Source organism: Canis aureus, chromosome 14, assembly GCF_053574225.1.
Source record: "Canis aureus isolate CA01 chromosome 14, VMU_Caureus_v.1.0, whole genome shotgun sequence".
NCBI lineage: Eukaryota > Metazoa > Chordata > Mammalia > Carnivora > Canidae > Canis > Canis aureus.
Genome location: NC_135624.1, coordinates 48276493 through 48291631, shown reverse-complemented (window position 1 = coordinate 48291631; position 15139 = coordinate 48276493). Strand labels below are relative to the sequence as shown.

At 41.8% G+C, this 15139-nt stretch overlaps 1 protein-coding gene across 12 annotated transcripts in view; it reads right to left on the bottom strand.

The window, feature by feature from the left end:
- The window catches only part of DCUN1D4 (defective in cullin neddylation 1 domain containing 4), an 82288-nt gene that overhangs the window by 45971 nt on the left and 21178 nt on the right, over positions 1-15139 (bottom strand). For 10 of the 12 annotated variants that reach the window (XR_013352184.1, XM_077847974.1, XM_077847973.1 and 7 more), the window contains 2 exons: positions 5615-5685; positions 5396-5435 (listed from right to left, as the gene is read on the bottom strand). The exons of 1 other annotated variant lie outside the window; for it this stretch is intronic. Coding sequence is in view for 4 of the 11 variants with exons in the window: in XM_077847974.1 (XP_077704100.1) it covers positions 5396-5435; positions 5615-5685 (111 nt within the window). In the remaining 7 variants the exon portion in view is untranslated. Of the gene's footprint in view, positions 1-5395; positions 5436-5614; positions 5686-11130; positions 11246-15139 lie in introns of all 12 variants that reach the window. One more of the 12 variants, XM_077847977.1, reaches the window with a different exon arrangement.

Genomic DNA, 15139 nt, shown 5'->3' with positions numbered 1-15139 from the left:
ATCCTTCCTGAGTGAGAGCAACAGCTAGAGATTTTAAGTACACATACATAGGTACACGTTGGTTTGCAGGGCCCCATCTGGTTCACCTGTGCATACACAGCAGCTAATACAGTACCTTAGTACAACAATAGTAAGATCCATACATTATTGAGAATCCTACAGGAGACTCTCAATAAGTATTGTGAAATAAATGTGTTTCTGAAACATGTGTAAATCAAATTCTACTTGAAAAGTCAGTACATTTCCTCAGTATCTTCTCAGATATTTAAATTACCTATGCATAGATAAAATATCATTTCAGATTTTCTTCCTGTCAGTAAAATAAGGACTTGATTTTAGGTCTCCTGGCAAGCAGGATTTTCTTAAACAAAAATATTTGGGAATGTTGGCTTCTTAAAATAACCTTGTGATAAGCCTTTTTATAATAAAAATTATATTCATTTAAATGAATGTTTTACAAATTTGTATTTAGTTGTATCATTAGATTTAAATTTAGGCTTTACTAGCTCAGAACTTATATCACTTCATCTACTACAACTCAACTTTATCTCTAAACTAAAAGAACAATTTATGAAAATGTTTGTCTCCTAAAAGTATCTACTTAAGTACAATCAATCTGACATTACAGATCGAGGCAAAATATTAAGGCCGACACTTTGAAGAATAACTCTGAAGTACTCCCAAAGTTATCCTCACAAATCTGAGTGGCATTATTAGGTTCCAATTCCACAGATGAGAAAATGGCCGATAAAGCTGAGCCCCCAAAAGTTCCTAGATCAATAAATACTTAACAAAGATAAACAAATTCAAATAGATGCATTTTAAGAAACTCAAATTCAGTTGAAATGATGCAAGTTTTTATTCTCTGACAATCACCTGAGCAAAAGGCGTGATGAAAAAGATTTTAAAGATCCATCTTACATCATGAAAAATATTTGGCAGATACACATGAAAGAAAAAGCCTTTTGATAATAATAATAAAGGAGGAAGAGGAGGAGAAGAATCTCAACTAGTAATCCCGATAACTCACACTCCTTAATATTATTTTGATGTTCTGGTGTTCAGTGTTGGTATTTCAACACTAGATGAACAGTCTGAAATCGACCCCGACGCTGGGGTGTGTATACATGGTCCTTAAGGAGGCAATAAAAATTGCTATTTTTTACCCAAGGGTTATAATTTGAGTTCAGGTTCATTTCTTTTTGGTTTAGCGTTAAAAGAACTTCAGATCGGGCAGCCCGGGTGGCTCAGCGGTTTAGCGCCGCCTTCGGCCCAGGGCATGAGCCTGGGGACCCAGGGTCAAGTCCCACATCGAGCTCCCTGCATGGAGCCTGCTTCTCCCTCTGCCTGTGTCTCTGCCTCTCTCTCTCTCCTCTCTGTGTATTCTCATGAATAAATAAATAAAATCTTTAAAAAAAAAAAAACAAAAAGAACTTCAGATCACTAAAGTAGATCCAAAATAGTTCTAAAGTGATCAAGCTGCTAAAGAGAACAAGGAAATATTCTATTAACTGCCTATATTTTCAAATAAATCAAGTAGTCAGTGAATTCTTCCCACATTAAACAATTAAAACTATTGCCAACGTCTTTCAGCATGTTTATTTTAATATTTGGTCTCACAAAACCTATTTCAAAGAGCAAATCGAACTCGTCTCGATCAGACTAAAGGCCCTTTAGTGACTACCCAGCTTTGTTTTGACAATTCAATTAAACCTGTTATTTTTAATAAACAGTATCTAAGTAGGTGTTCCAATGCCTTTTCTTTTTTAATCTTTTTGTTTTGGGGGCTCAAGAGATCTAAAATTAGAGAATTTGTCTGATTTTTCCTATAAGTGTCAATGCACATTCTAATACAAAAATCTCACTAACTTTTCGTTTGAGTTTGTTGTATCATAACCTTGTTTCACTTAATAACATTTTACACGGTTCCTTCTGCTGCTTCAGTACTTATCTAGCTATTTCACCTCACTATTCACTGAACAATGTCACAAAGACATAGTGATTACAGTTGATAAATAAATCGCATTTGAAAACATCTTTCCAGTACCTAATATTTTCTTTCATTTCCTTTAACAGATCATTGAACTACTTGTCTGCTTGAGTGAAACTGTTAACGTCTAAATGTGCAATTTTTATCCTATTTAAGAAAAAACTTTTTTCCATTCCTTTCTCTCTAAATACTCACTTCTGACATCTAGCATCTTCTTCCTTACTCTTTTTTTTTTTTTTTTTTTTTTTGCCCTCTCCATTTGGCTTTTTTTATATTCATTCCCTGTAATTTAGATTTGGGGCTACTTGTCCAAGATTAACTCTCTCTCTCTCTCTCTCTTTTTTTTTTTTTGTAGGAGAAAGACTGAGAGCACCAAAGAAAAGTGTTAGAAGAGACACAGGAGGAAGGGATCCCTGGGTGGCGCAGCGGTTTGGCGCCTGCCTTTGGCCCGGGGCGCGATCCTGGAGACCCAGGATCGAATCCCACGTCGGGTTCCCGGTGCATGGAGCCTGCTTCTCCCTCTGCCTGTGTCTCTGCCTCTCTCTCTCTCTCTGTGACTATCATAAATAAATAAAAATTAAAAAAAAAAAAAAAAAAGAGACACAGGAGGAAGACAGCAGCCTCTCTCACACTTGGGTTTGGCTCTTCCACATAATTTCTTACAGATATTGCTGAGGTCACGGCACGGCTGGGCCAAAGATTCAAAGCAGCATTAGGGTTATCAATGTTGTCAGATCGCTAAACATCATGGATTTTATGTTGTTCAGGTTCTTAAAGCATACTCTGTCAAGTATGGTCCCCTCACAGGTGATGCTATAACCAAATGGGGAAATGTTAGAGAAAGAGATATTCTAAGAAATGACTAATGCGGGATCCCTGGGTGGCGCAGCGGTTAACGCCTGCCTTTGGCCCAGGGCACCATCCTGGAGACCTGGGATCGAATCCCACGTCAGGATCCTGGTGCATGGAGCCTGCTTCTCCCTCTGCCTGTGTCTCTGCCTCTCTCTCTCACTGTGTGCCTATCATAAATAAATTAAAAAAAAAAATGACTAATGCTAATTGCCACCAACCGGCATATACGAGGGACCAGGCACTGCACCAGCATGTTACACACCAAACAGCACACACAGGCACCAGGCACCATCCCCAAGGGTGAAAAGAGGAGGCATGAGGCCAAATACATTTTCTACTTTCATTTTCTTAATTACAGCTTACAGTTATTAAATCACCACATTTGGGTTAAATATTTAGATATAACATTACTATAGTAACAATATTCATTTGAATCCAAAGTTCAAAGTTAACTATACAACGTACAAGATTCAGAACTTAGAGGTTTTACTACCTCAGCTAAAGAAGAGACAAGACAACCTCAAGGCTGTACCAACACAACATTCAGTTTTAAATCAAGACTGCAAATCCTCAGAGCCCACCAACGTTCTGGTTCAGAACTGGAGACGAATATGCTTTACTTCTGAACTATTAAAAGAAGCCCTGAAAATTTTATTTCAGCATTATTGGTAGCAGCCAAGTTAAACACACTTAAATGCATATCAGTAGGAGGCTGCAGATATATTATGATATACCCATGAACTTGAAAAATGCGGAGACTTTAAAATATAAAGCAGATGCTTTATAAATGTGCTACTATAAAAAGATCAAGATACACAGAGTGACAAATACAAGAGGCACATACAAACATATACTTTTGTGGGAGGAATATCCCCATCGGCAGGGAAACAAACGTAAGAATAGAAGAGTTACCTCTACAGAATCAAATGTGGAGTACTGATGGGGTGTGGAAGCTGGGGGCAATAAATTGGAACAGAAATTTTCATTTTTTATTTTATACCTTTCCAATATTTCTTTTCAAACCATGTGCATACACTGTTTTCAAAATGTATTAAGTAAATTGTTTTTGATTGTCCTTGAGTTGATTCACTGACACAGAAAGATCAGGTGAAGGGAGCCTCTGTGGCCTGGCCTTCTGGAACACTCCGGGCACAGACTTTGCCCCCCCCACCACCACCACCCCCTTTTCTCACTCCTTACCCTGGAAGGAGGAGTGTCTGTCTGATCTAATTAGTGATCCAGGGAGAAGGAGCTGAGCAGAAGGGCCCACAGCCCTTCCTGAACTCCCTTTCAGACTGGCCAGCCAGCAGCAGCTCAGACTCCTCCGCCGGAGGGGGGACAGCAGTGTGCTGGCCTGTGCATACCTCGTCGTGGCAGTGACTAGGTGTAGGGCTGTCTAATTCAGGTGAATACAGGAAAGCCTCCGCATTCTTGCTATACATCTAGGCTGTGTTTTCCAACCAAACTGTTACTTCGATCTCCATCTTGCATCTAATTTTCAACTGATTCTGAACCAATCTAGAGGAGAGGGTGAGACAGCTCTAAATCCCCCAAGCCCCAAGATATACCATTAAATGAAAAAAGAAAGATGCTGTGTAATATGTACAGCATGATCTCACCAATGCTGAATTTCTAAAAGTACTATAAAACGGAAAGAACGGACATGAAACAGCATACTGGGGGAAGGCTGGATGGGAGAGGAGGAGGAGGACTGTCACTTTTTACTCCATTCACTTTTGTGCTGGTCAAAATTCACCAGCAAGCACGTATCCCTGTACCACTGCAGTAATTTTCAAAACCGTTTAAAAATATTTTAATAATTTTTGCTGGAAGACGTAATAACCACAGATCAAGCACACATTTCTGAACTTCAGGATTGTCAACAGTTTAGACAAGCAGTTCTCAAAGTGTGGTCTCCTGCCCGGCTGCTGCATCGGCATCATGTGAGAGCTTGTTAGAAATGCAAACTCTGGGGCCCCAGCCCAAGTCTACAGAATCAGAGACTCTGGGGGTGGAGCCCAGCAATCTGTTTTAACAAGCCCTCCCCAGCTGATTATAGGCTAGCTGAAGTTGAAGAACCACAGGACTAGAGAACGGTTTATAATAATTGTTTCAATTGTTTCAATTTTCCAATTCGTAAATCCCTAAGACCTACACAACACATACATGCACTCCCCTACCCACTTATCAAATCATGTTTCATCTCAATCCAGCAAGCATTTGTGGAATACCTTTCAAACTGCACGACTGGAGTTTTTAGTGTAAACTAAAATACTTTAGTGAAGAAACAGTACCGTGAGACTGCTAGGGAATATTCCCAGCCAATGTAAAGGGACTGAAGTACTCTGACATAAACCAGGGCCCCACGACAGAGACACGCCACCGCGAAGGAGCTAGAACATGGCTTCCTTCCTACACCCTGAAAAACATCCTCAACCAAGTAACAACTTGTTGGTGTATTACAACACAGATCACTCTCAGCTAGTACTTCTCCTTCATAACTTTCTATTACAAAGCTTATTTAAAAGTAAGTAGTGTAAGCATTAAAGATACCTGTTGGGTGATCGTCTTGGCCAACGTCTTCTGTTAGATTCTGCAAGAAATGGGTTCATTAATACCAAGAAATCACGTACCATATAGCAAGTTTTAAGATTCGTCAACATTTCCATAAACAGACGATATCTTAGTATCTGTGATCTAAACTTCTACCAAATACACTTAAAACAACTACTTTAAACGGCTGGTAGTTTTGTCTTTAAAAGGATGACTTACTAGCTTATTAAGAGTGTGGTAGATCTTATGAATATTTGCCAGTGTTGAGAGATGAGAGTTCAGCTGGAAGTCTTTAAAAGAAAAAGAAGAAAATTCAGTGTCATTTATTTCCCATGCTGCCAGAAGACTGTAAAAGAAGAAAACTCAGAAGTGAAGAAAAACAAGTGTTTTGCTACCATTGAATAGTATCTCCATTAATTTGACACTTATTACATGAAATACAACATGCAACTACTGACCTCTTAGAAATAAAGTCTGGCAATAAAAGTTAAATTCCCAACCCGAATGTTTAAGTTCATGAAACTTTCATGGGAGCCATAAGGCAAAACAAAAATCCCTCAGTAGTTGTAAAATCCTACCAGCAATGAACCTGAACATAAGAGAAAAATGTCAATAACGTTAGCAAATTAAACAAGTCACACAAATAGAAGAAAGATCTCAAAAGAAACGTGTTCACTTTCTCTTTCTCTTTCCCTTTCTCTTCCCCAGAATTACTAATACAGTATCAAATCAAGCTCCTGGCAAGAAAAGAATAGAAAAGCATCTCAACCATTTGGCATTTCTTGCAATATATTTATTTTGTTGGCTCTTATACAAGAGAGCGAGCAAAAATGGAACCTAAGTCCCTCCCCTCCCATCAAGCAAACACAGACAAATCAAAGGATTACACTGCAAGCTGAGTCCACGAGCCCAGAGCCCAGTGATGGAGTCTATAGTTACTTGCATTGCCATATTAAAAAGTGCCACAAACCCAGGAACACAGAAGCAGAAAATCATGCTCATAAACCTGTCCAAATCAAAGAACGTATCCCCCATCATCCCTAATAATTTCAGGATTACATGCTAAATCATACACACATCTTAGAATCCCACACAACATAAAACTCTCAACTGTTAGGCTTTTGCATCTCTAATTTCCAACATTTCTTACGGCCTGCATGCGTGTTAGGCTACATAAATGGAAGTTAAAATTTTACAAACAATTTTATATTTGAATAAACAAGTATTTTTGTAAAATATCAAGATTTACACTAGGCTCCTTTTCTTTACTATCATAAAGGTTAGTCTGAAAGTAACCTTGAAAAGATACTGTAACTCCGTGAGTTAGGCCGTTCGGATAAAAAAGAGGAAAAAAAAGTCGCCTTTCACTGGAATGGTTTATGTGGGACATGTATTAGGTGCAAAGAACAGACCAAAGAGCAGACACTACAATACAAGTTTTCTGCACTAGGCTGGACTCGGCTGCTGCTCTGAGTCTGGAAAGCGAGCTGACTTCCCTGCCAGTGTTTAGAAAGCTTTACTTTGCAAAATTGTGCCAGGAATCCAGTTCTGGGCTGGCCCGCAGAGCAGAGGGGCTGGCAGGCAGCAGAGCCTCTGGCATTTACATGTCACTGTCAGGAGCAGCAAACGCACGCTTGCACACACACACACACACACACACACACATGCACGGCTCTGACCCACCTGGCGGCAGATGCTCCTGTCACAGCCATTGAGAACTGTCCAACTAACCAAAATTAGAGGCTGAGAGACAACCAGAGCAGGGCCTCCGACTCTAAATGAGCTTCTAAATGGGCTTCCAATATAGACAATTGTTGCTTGTTTAGCATCTGAATGGTTTAGCCATACTTAAGGTAAATGATGGCATAATGTGGCCCAGAATCCTGATTTTTCATCTTAATTAGCACAGTTGCACAGAAAAGGTTTAGGAAAGCATGTGGAGTAGGTGTGTGCTTGTTTATTTACTTATGTTTATAATTAATAAACATTGAGTGGGGTCTCTAAAGCTAAAATCAACAGTGCTCTCCTGATCCACGAGAGGCTTTGGGGATCCACACACAGCCCTCCTGACCCACATTTACCACCACACCACAACCGCCCCTTTTTTGTACTCTCTCAATTTAAAAATCGGAAGACAAATTATACATTCCATCATCATCTCTAAATTAAACCCTGAAATATAATTCTGGCCCCACCCAAAAAAACACAAAAACTGTCTAGATTCTCTCTTCCCTGAGGCCACATGGTGTGGGACAGAAAAAGGGGCTTGCCAAAGACCTTTCAACCACTGAGGTTGCCAGATGCTCCCCCTATGCTGTACTTTCTCACAACCCTGATGTTAATTCAACTGTCAAAATTCATATAAAAGAATCTAAATGAGGGGCGCCTAGGTGGCTCAGTTGGTTAAGCATCTGACTCTTCGATTTCAGCGCAGGTCACGGTCTCAGGGTTATGAAATTAAGCCCCGTGCAGGGCTGGGTGTGGAGCCTGCTTAAGATTCCCTCCCTCTCCCTCTAGCCCCTCCTTCAGAAAAAAATCAATCTAAATGAATTAAAATTTCTAACTCCTTCTACATACAGAGACACACAGAGTCCCCCCCTCCCCAAACAAAAATCACAGCCAAAATACACTTTGATTTACAACCTCTCTGTGGAGTCTGAAAGCTGATTTGAATCTCAGGTCTACCAGTTATTTAACCTAAATCTCGATGTTCTCATCTATAAAATGAGATTATAATGCCAAGATGTGGCAAACATCCATTATAATGTCTGGACCATATTAAGTGTTCAATAAAAGAGACCAATTATCACATTTCGCTTATATCATTCTCCATACCACACTGCTATCTAAAATGCTCACTGAAAAAAACAATAAATAAAAAATAAAATAAAATAAAATAAAATAAAATAAATAAAATAAAATAAAATAAAATAAAATAAAATAAAATAAAATAAAATAAAATAATAAAATAAATAAAATGCTAACTCCCAGAGGTCCAAGTCAAGTCCCATAACAAAAACTCCAAGGATGGGGTTCCTTCTGTGACTGAAGCAGGTGGCCTGCCTGGGACGTTTTTACAGCCTATGATGGCATTCCTGTGTTCATACACCACAAACTGATATTCACAATGATGGTCAAAGATAATTTCAGCACAGAGGGAAAAACAGACAAGAGCGTTTAAGACCAGGTTCTACATATGAACTTTCACTTCCCAGGCAATGCAGATAACAAGGCTTGTATCGCAAATCACACAATGCACTCAGCGATTCTCCATTTCCACAGCCACTGTCATCACCACCTACCTCATTATCGCTTTGCCCAAAGGAAAAAGAAAAGGGGAAAGAAAAGAAACCAGCGACATGAATAATTTCTCTTTAGCTTCACCAAGGTAAGGAGCAGCTAAGGAAGGCACACAAATTCAGACCAAAAAAAAAGACAAAAATGGCATTAAAAGATAAATCCACAAAGGTTAACACATATTGAATTTATGGTTCATGTGTTCAGTGCTCAGGGCAAGTAATAGACCTTGAAATCTAAAATAGATTTCACATCCTTAAGGAATAGATGTTAAGGGTAAAGATCAAATACTTTACAGAGAACGTATTTAGGAAAGCACTAACTGATTCATAAAAATCTCCTTCTGCTCATATTTCAATTCCAAAGGATAAATGCTAGGTTAAGTCACCTTTATTCCATGATCAAATGACTCTCCACAGTAAAGCAGTGACTGGGTTTCACTCTCCTGTGTGACATGCAAACTCTATATCCTATATTGAAAGCAAAAACTAGCTTTGCAAAAAAGTAAGGCCTGTTTAATACACAGCTTGCCTAAATTATACTCTGGGTATTCTTAAAACAATCGACAAATGTTGACTAGACATAAAGCTTCCTGGGTTTTTGTTTGTTTTTTTGTTTTGAAATTACCATTTGCTGTGACCTACATAGAATAAAAGAAATCCCACACACCCCCCATGACACTGGGGCGGGGGGGGGGGGGGAAGGCCCAAAGTCCATGTCCCTAAACTACCCTAGCATAGGGTTCCACAATATAGACAGACACAAATATTAGGAATGAAATAATTCTGCAAGTTCAGACAATGACCATCAACCAAAAGAATCAAATTTAAAAATTAGCAGTCCTAAATAGGAGTTTACTTCCAGAATAAGGTCAGAAACAATTTAAACTCTTAAAAATCAAATCCTTTCCTTCATACCATAGTCACTTGTAAAATAGAGCTGGAGGATGATCTCAACTGTAACAGGAACAAAAAGCAATTAAACACACACAGGAATAAATAAATATGTAACATACACATAAAAAACAATAAAAATTTTCTTAAAGACATAAATGTAGGGATATCAGAGATATTACAGCGCTGGAGTGGAAAGACCTGGTATTGTAAAGCAATCACTTCCCCCTTTCCACCAAACTACAAATTAAATGCAATCAAATTCCTATTCTTCCTGCCTCCCAGATCTCCACCCCAAAAGAGGTGGAGAAAAGGAAGGGAGGCTGGCAGATTGATTCTAAAGTTCATCTGAAAGAATAAACATGCTGGCCCTGCCAAGAAATTGTTGAAAAAGAAGAATGAGGAAGGACGTGCCCTATCAGATAGCGATCCATAGTATAAAGCAGAGGTCGGTAAATTCTTTGTAGAGGACCAGGGCGTAAACATTTTTTAGCTTTGTGGGCCTTGCCATCTCTGCTGCAATTACTGGGCCATTATAGCTCAAAGCAGCCATAAACAATAGATAAACAAATGAGGATAGCTGTGTTCCAATAAAACTTTATTTATAAAACCTAAGTGGTAGGCCAAATTTGGCCTGTGGACCATAATTTGCCAATGTTTGGTATAAAGGCACGATAATTTCAACAAAATGGTACAAGTGCAAGAAGACAAATCAATGGAAGAGAGTTGATAAGCACGTGCATAGGTATAAACACACGTGCAATTAATATATGATATGGCATTTCCAATCAACAAGAGACGACCATTCAGTAAACAGAGGGGCAACTAGCTCGCATGTGCAACAGATTAAAGTTAATTCCAACCTCAACCAAGTTACAGATGGAAGGGGAAGGCATTCAAGGCAAAAGAAAATCCCTTATCTTTGGTACAGGGCCCTGGAGGCTCTGCCTTTACCCAACACTCCCATCTCACCTCCTACCCATCCTCCTTGCTTACTCTCCTCAACCACAGTGAGCCTCCCGCTGTTGTGTGAATATTCCAAGCACACTCCTACCTCAGGACCTTGACACGTGCTTTGCCTTGAGCCCTTTCTCTCTGGTGGTAACATGGCTTGCTCTCCCATTTTACCAGGTTGCCATTCAAGTATCACCTTCTTACACACCGTTGCCAGAACAACAAACAGGACCCCTTCTTTGACCTCTATCACCTTCCCATGCTTTCCTTTCCTTTTTCTTTTCTTTATATCACAGATTTGTCACCTTCCTGTCCCATCGAAGTGTAAGCTTCATGGAAGCCAGGACCTGGCTTTGTCCACTACTGTATCCCTTGTACCTAGAACAATACCTGGCACATAACAGGTGCTCAATAAACGCCCAATGAATGGATGCAAACACAAAGGCACCAAATCGTAATTTTGATAGTTCAGGGCATTTCAAGTGCATCCACATCATGTGAGCTTCAAATGTTGAGGAGCGGCATGATCAAAGAGGAAACTTATAAGGAAGACAAAGGTCAAAAAATGAAGAACCTGCCAACTCTGCTTACCAGTTTAATCTCCGGAAGGGCTTGTACCTCCAACTGGGCCACCCGAGGGTATGCAAATCAACCAGATAAACGTGGCACACTCAAGCAGCATCAACTCTACTCAATAGTAACTCCCCTGTAATGTGTTACACGAACACAAAAAACATGATTATAGAACAAGACACCCCGAGCTATGCCTGCTGGGACCCCATGAGTACAATTTAATTCACTGAAACTCCGCTACGGCGCAACACTGGTGGGGAACTTTGAGAAGTACTGCTGTGAGGCTGGGTGTTGCACAATTGTTGAAGTCGGGCATTTTTTTTAGGATTTCTCCGAGACCAACATATGGTGGGGAGATGGTGAGTGGCCTGGCTTGGGAAGGAAAGGCCTCTTGCAAAGACTACTGGAAACGACTGAGGCCGGGAAGGGTTAGGGCCTTAATGAGTCAGTGGCAGTACAAGCAGAGAGGACCTACACTGTGGGCAGTGGGGCAGCAGAATATCCACACTGAACTCACTCAAGGTCAACTTTATTCAGTCCCCCCCCCCGCAAAAAAAAGAGAAAAGGAGGGGAGAAGACAAGATATTTCAGTTGTACCATACCGGCCCTTCATTCTACTTCATGAGCTGGAGACAGGCACGCAAATCAGTTTCCACGTGCCCATCATACTTTGTGCATCTCACAACACTGTATGAGTCTAGTATTTAAAAAACGTATTTTCCATAAAACACGGTCCCTAAATTTGCAAGCCAGCTGCTTCAGCTGGTGCGCCACCGAAGAGCCAGAGATCCATTCCAGTGCTGGAGGAAAGAACTGGCTGTGCTGGATTGATCTGAGACAACCCGCAGCAGGGCACCTTCTGACAGTGATATTCCTAAGACAGGGGATTTTGACCTTACAGATGGACTTAGGAACTAACCTCTATACAAAATATGATTGTACTCGGAGGAAAAAAACCACTATTACTGTCTGTATTTAGGAGATGAGAAAGAGGAGTTCAGTGTTTCAGGTCCGTTTGTCCAATTCTTTTACTGGCTCAGGCAGGATCACACAGCTCGCTGTGGCCAGGCTGGGAATGATTCACTTCTAATTCCTAATCCAAAGCCCATTCCTCCCTTCTAGCTTATTTCTTATTGGAGCAAAAACTGATCAATCTTCATGCTCCATAAAAGGAAAAAAAGCAACACCATTTCCCACCCAAAGTTAATAATGAAGTACACAAACTTAGAGTAAAATTTTCTTAAAAGTTACTAAAACTGGCTAAATCTAAAACAACCTACCGATTAAAAAAAAAAAAAAAAAGATTTATTTATTTTTGCAGGGGGTGGGGGGAGGGGAGCAGAGGGAAATGGAGAAACTTTAAGCAGACTTCACACTGAGCTTACGTGGGGCTCAATCCCAGGACTCTGAGATCTGAGATCATGACCTGAGCTGAAAACAAGAGTCAGACACTCAACCCACTGTGCCACCCAGGCTCCCCCACCACCTTTTTTTTTTTTAAGGGAAAAAAATGTGCAGAGGTGATACAACCAACACCACCAATGTTATTTTGATTTCAAGTACACTTCTTTCTTCTGAGCACTAACAATCATTGAAAGTATTTTATTTTTTAAGATTTATTTATTTTAGAGAAAAAGAAGAGCGTGCGCACATGCTTGCAGGAAAAGGAGAGGATGAGCACAGAGCCTGACACGAGGTTCCAACCAAGGACCCCGAGATCATGTCCTGAGCCGATATCAAGAGTGAGATGCTTAACCGACAGAGCCACCCTGGTGCCCCTACAAGGATTTTATTATTAGCTAAGCTCTAGTTGGCCCGTCGGTGAGCAATGCTCTTAGGTGTAAAGGTTTGTTGTTGTGTTTTTTTTTTTTTTAAGATTTTATTTATTTATTCATGAGAGACACAGAGAAGCAGAGACATAGGCAGAGGGAGAAGCAAGCTCCATGCAGGAAGCTTGATGTGGGACTCCAGGATCGTGTTCTGGGCCAAAGGCAGGCACCAAACCGCTGAGCCACAGGCACCCCACCCCAGTGTAAAGGTTTTTAATGCAGCACTGTGCACAGGTATGTACTCAGTAAACGCTTCTTGATTACAATGAAAATGATGAACTAAAGCAGTAGAGGCTCTTGGGGAGGGGAGGGACAGAATAATGACCAGGTTATTGACAAAAAAGTGAAGCCAAATCAGACAAAAATTAAAGGTTATCAAAATCAGCATCTGTCCTGAATGCTTCTGGGCCAGAACCAGAACATGATCTAGCAGAGCAGGGCTAGGGTCTCTCACACTGGGGTTCGGCATGTAATGCTCAGGGGCTAAGGTACAGGTCACGGGGCCCATTCCCCTGAAATGTCAACTTTACTCAGTGGTAAGAAAAAAGGAAAAAACTCTTGTCGTCAGAGTCAAGGGTATATGATAGCTGAAACGTATTCTTTAGGTTTGCCTTGACTCCTCCTTTCCTCAAACAGGAGCCCTCCTTCCCGTGGCTTTCAGACAGAAGGAGGCCAATGATGTCAAGAGGAAACCCCTGCCAGCTTACAAAGAACATGTAACAACGTTTAATTTCAATCAACAAGAGTTTGGATTTGTTGCTGCAGCATAAAAGAAAAAAGGAAAAAAAAAAAAAAAAAACAAGTACTAAACAAGTCCTTACAAGGCCATACATGATCTGACCTAAGTCATCTCATTCCATTATCCTTGCTCACTCCATTCCAGCCCCCTCTTCCTTGAATACTCACGTGAATTCCTACCTCAGGGCCTTTGCGTCTTCTATGCCCTCTGCCTCCCTGACTCCTGGTGTTCACAAAGCCTCGTCGCTGACTTCGCTAGCTATTCAAATGTCACCTCATCAGCCAGGTCTCTCCTGACTCCCTATCCAAAGCAGCACCTCCACCCCCCAGCAGCTTTAGATTTCATTGCTCTAATGTGTGTGCTAGGTTTGTGGGTCAGCTTCAGACGACATGTGCCCTTCTTTGTGAGAAGTAGGAATTTCTTTATAAAATGGGTAACAGCGCCTGCCCCACAGGGACACCGTGAGGACTGAAGGAGTCCGTGATGGGACCAGCTGGGAACAGCGCCCGGCACAAGGTAAGCACAGCCTGGGTGCTGGCTGGGGTGCCGGCTGGGAGGCCGGAGTGAGCAAATGGCCTGCCGGCTGCCCAGCATCCTCTTCCCCACTGTCCACACCAGAACCCTGCTCGCTAATTTAGCTTCTTAAAATTAATCCAGTGGCTGCACATCAGAATCACCCGGGAGGCTTGAGAAAGGCGGCCAGGGCCCCAGTGCAGGCCAATTAAATAAAAGTGGGAGTGGGGTCATTGATTTCTCACTCAGTGGCCCAGATGGTTCTATATGCAGCCAGAGAGGGGAGTCCCAGCCCCACCCCAGACTCGGTCCCCAACCCACTGGGGCAGGCAACCTACTAAGGAATGGAACAAGCTTGGCACAGAACATACCAGAATCCAACTCATTCACCGGTACCCCATCAGCACGTGGGAAAATAAAAAAAGCTCAAGATCCAGGGAAAAGATCGTAAAACTGAAAAGCCAGGTGAAAACGAGAAGACCCCGAGCAGCAGGGGCAAGGCCTTCAAGTCATTCTCCGCCTCAGCAGGTGCTGGCCACTCGGGCACACAAGCCAGAAGGGGAGGCCCAGAGAGGGGGCGCTGATCGCGGTGGGAAGCAGGGCACTGTAGGTGACTCAGCGTTTTCACGGAGCACAAGATCCAAAATCGAAGCCGTCCGAGCAAACCGCCGCTGGCTTTCTCCTTCTAACTCTCCCAGGCCCCATAAAAGAGGCTGCGAGGAGATGCCACCTGCCTGTCCGGCAGAGGCGGCCTGCACCCAGCCCCTCCCCCACAGCCTGCACCTGTGGGGGCCCTCTCAGGAGCCGGCCACTGCAGGGCACCCTGTGTGCTGCCCTCCAGCTGTGACAAGGTGCAAGGGGCCCTAGACCCACCCTGTGCCCCGCCCCACGCACCCAGGAGCACAGATCACTCGACAGTTCAGAGTGAAAACCGTCCTCTGGTCTC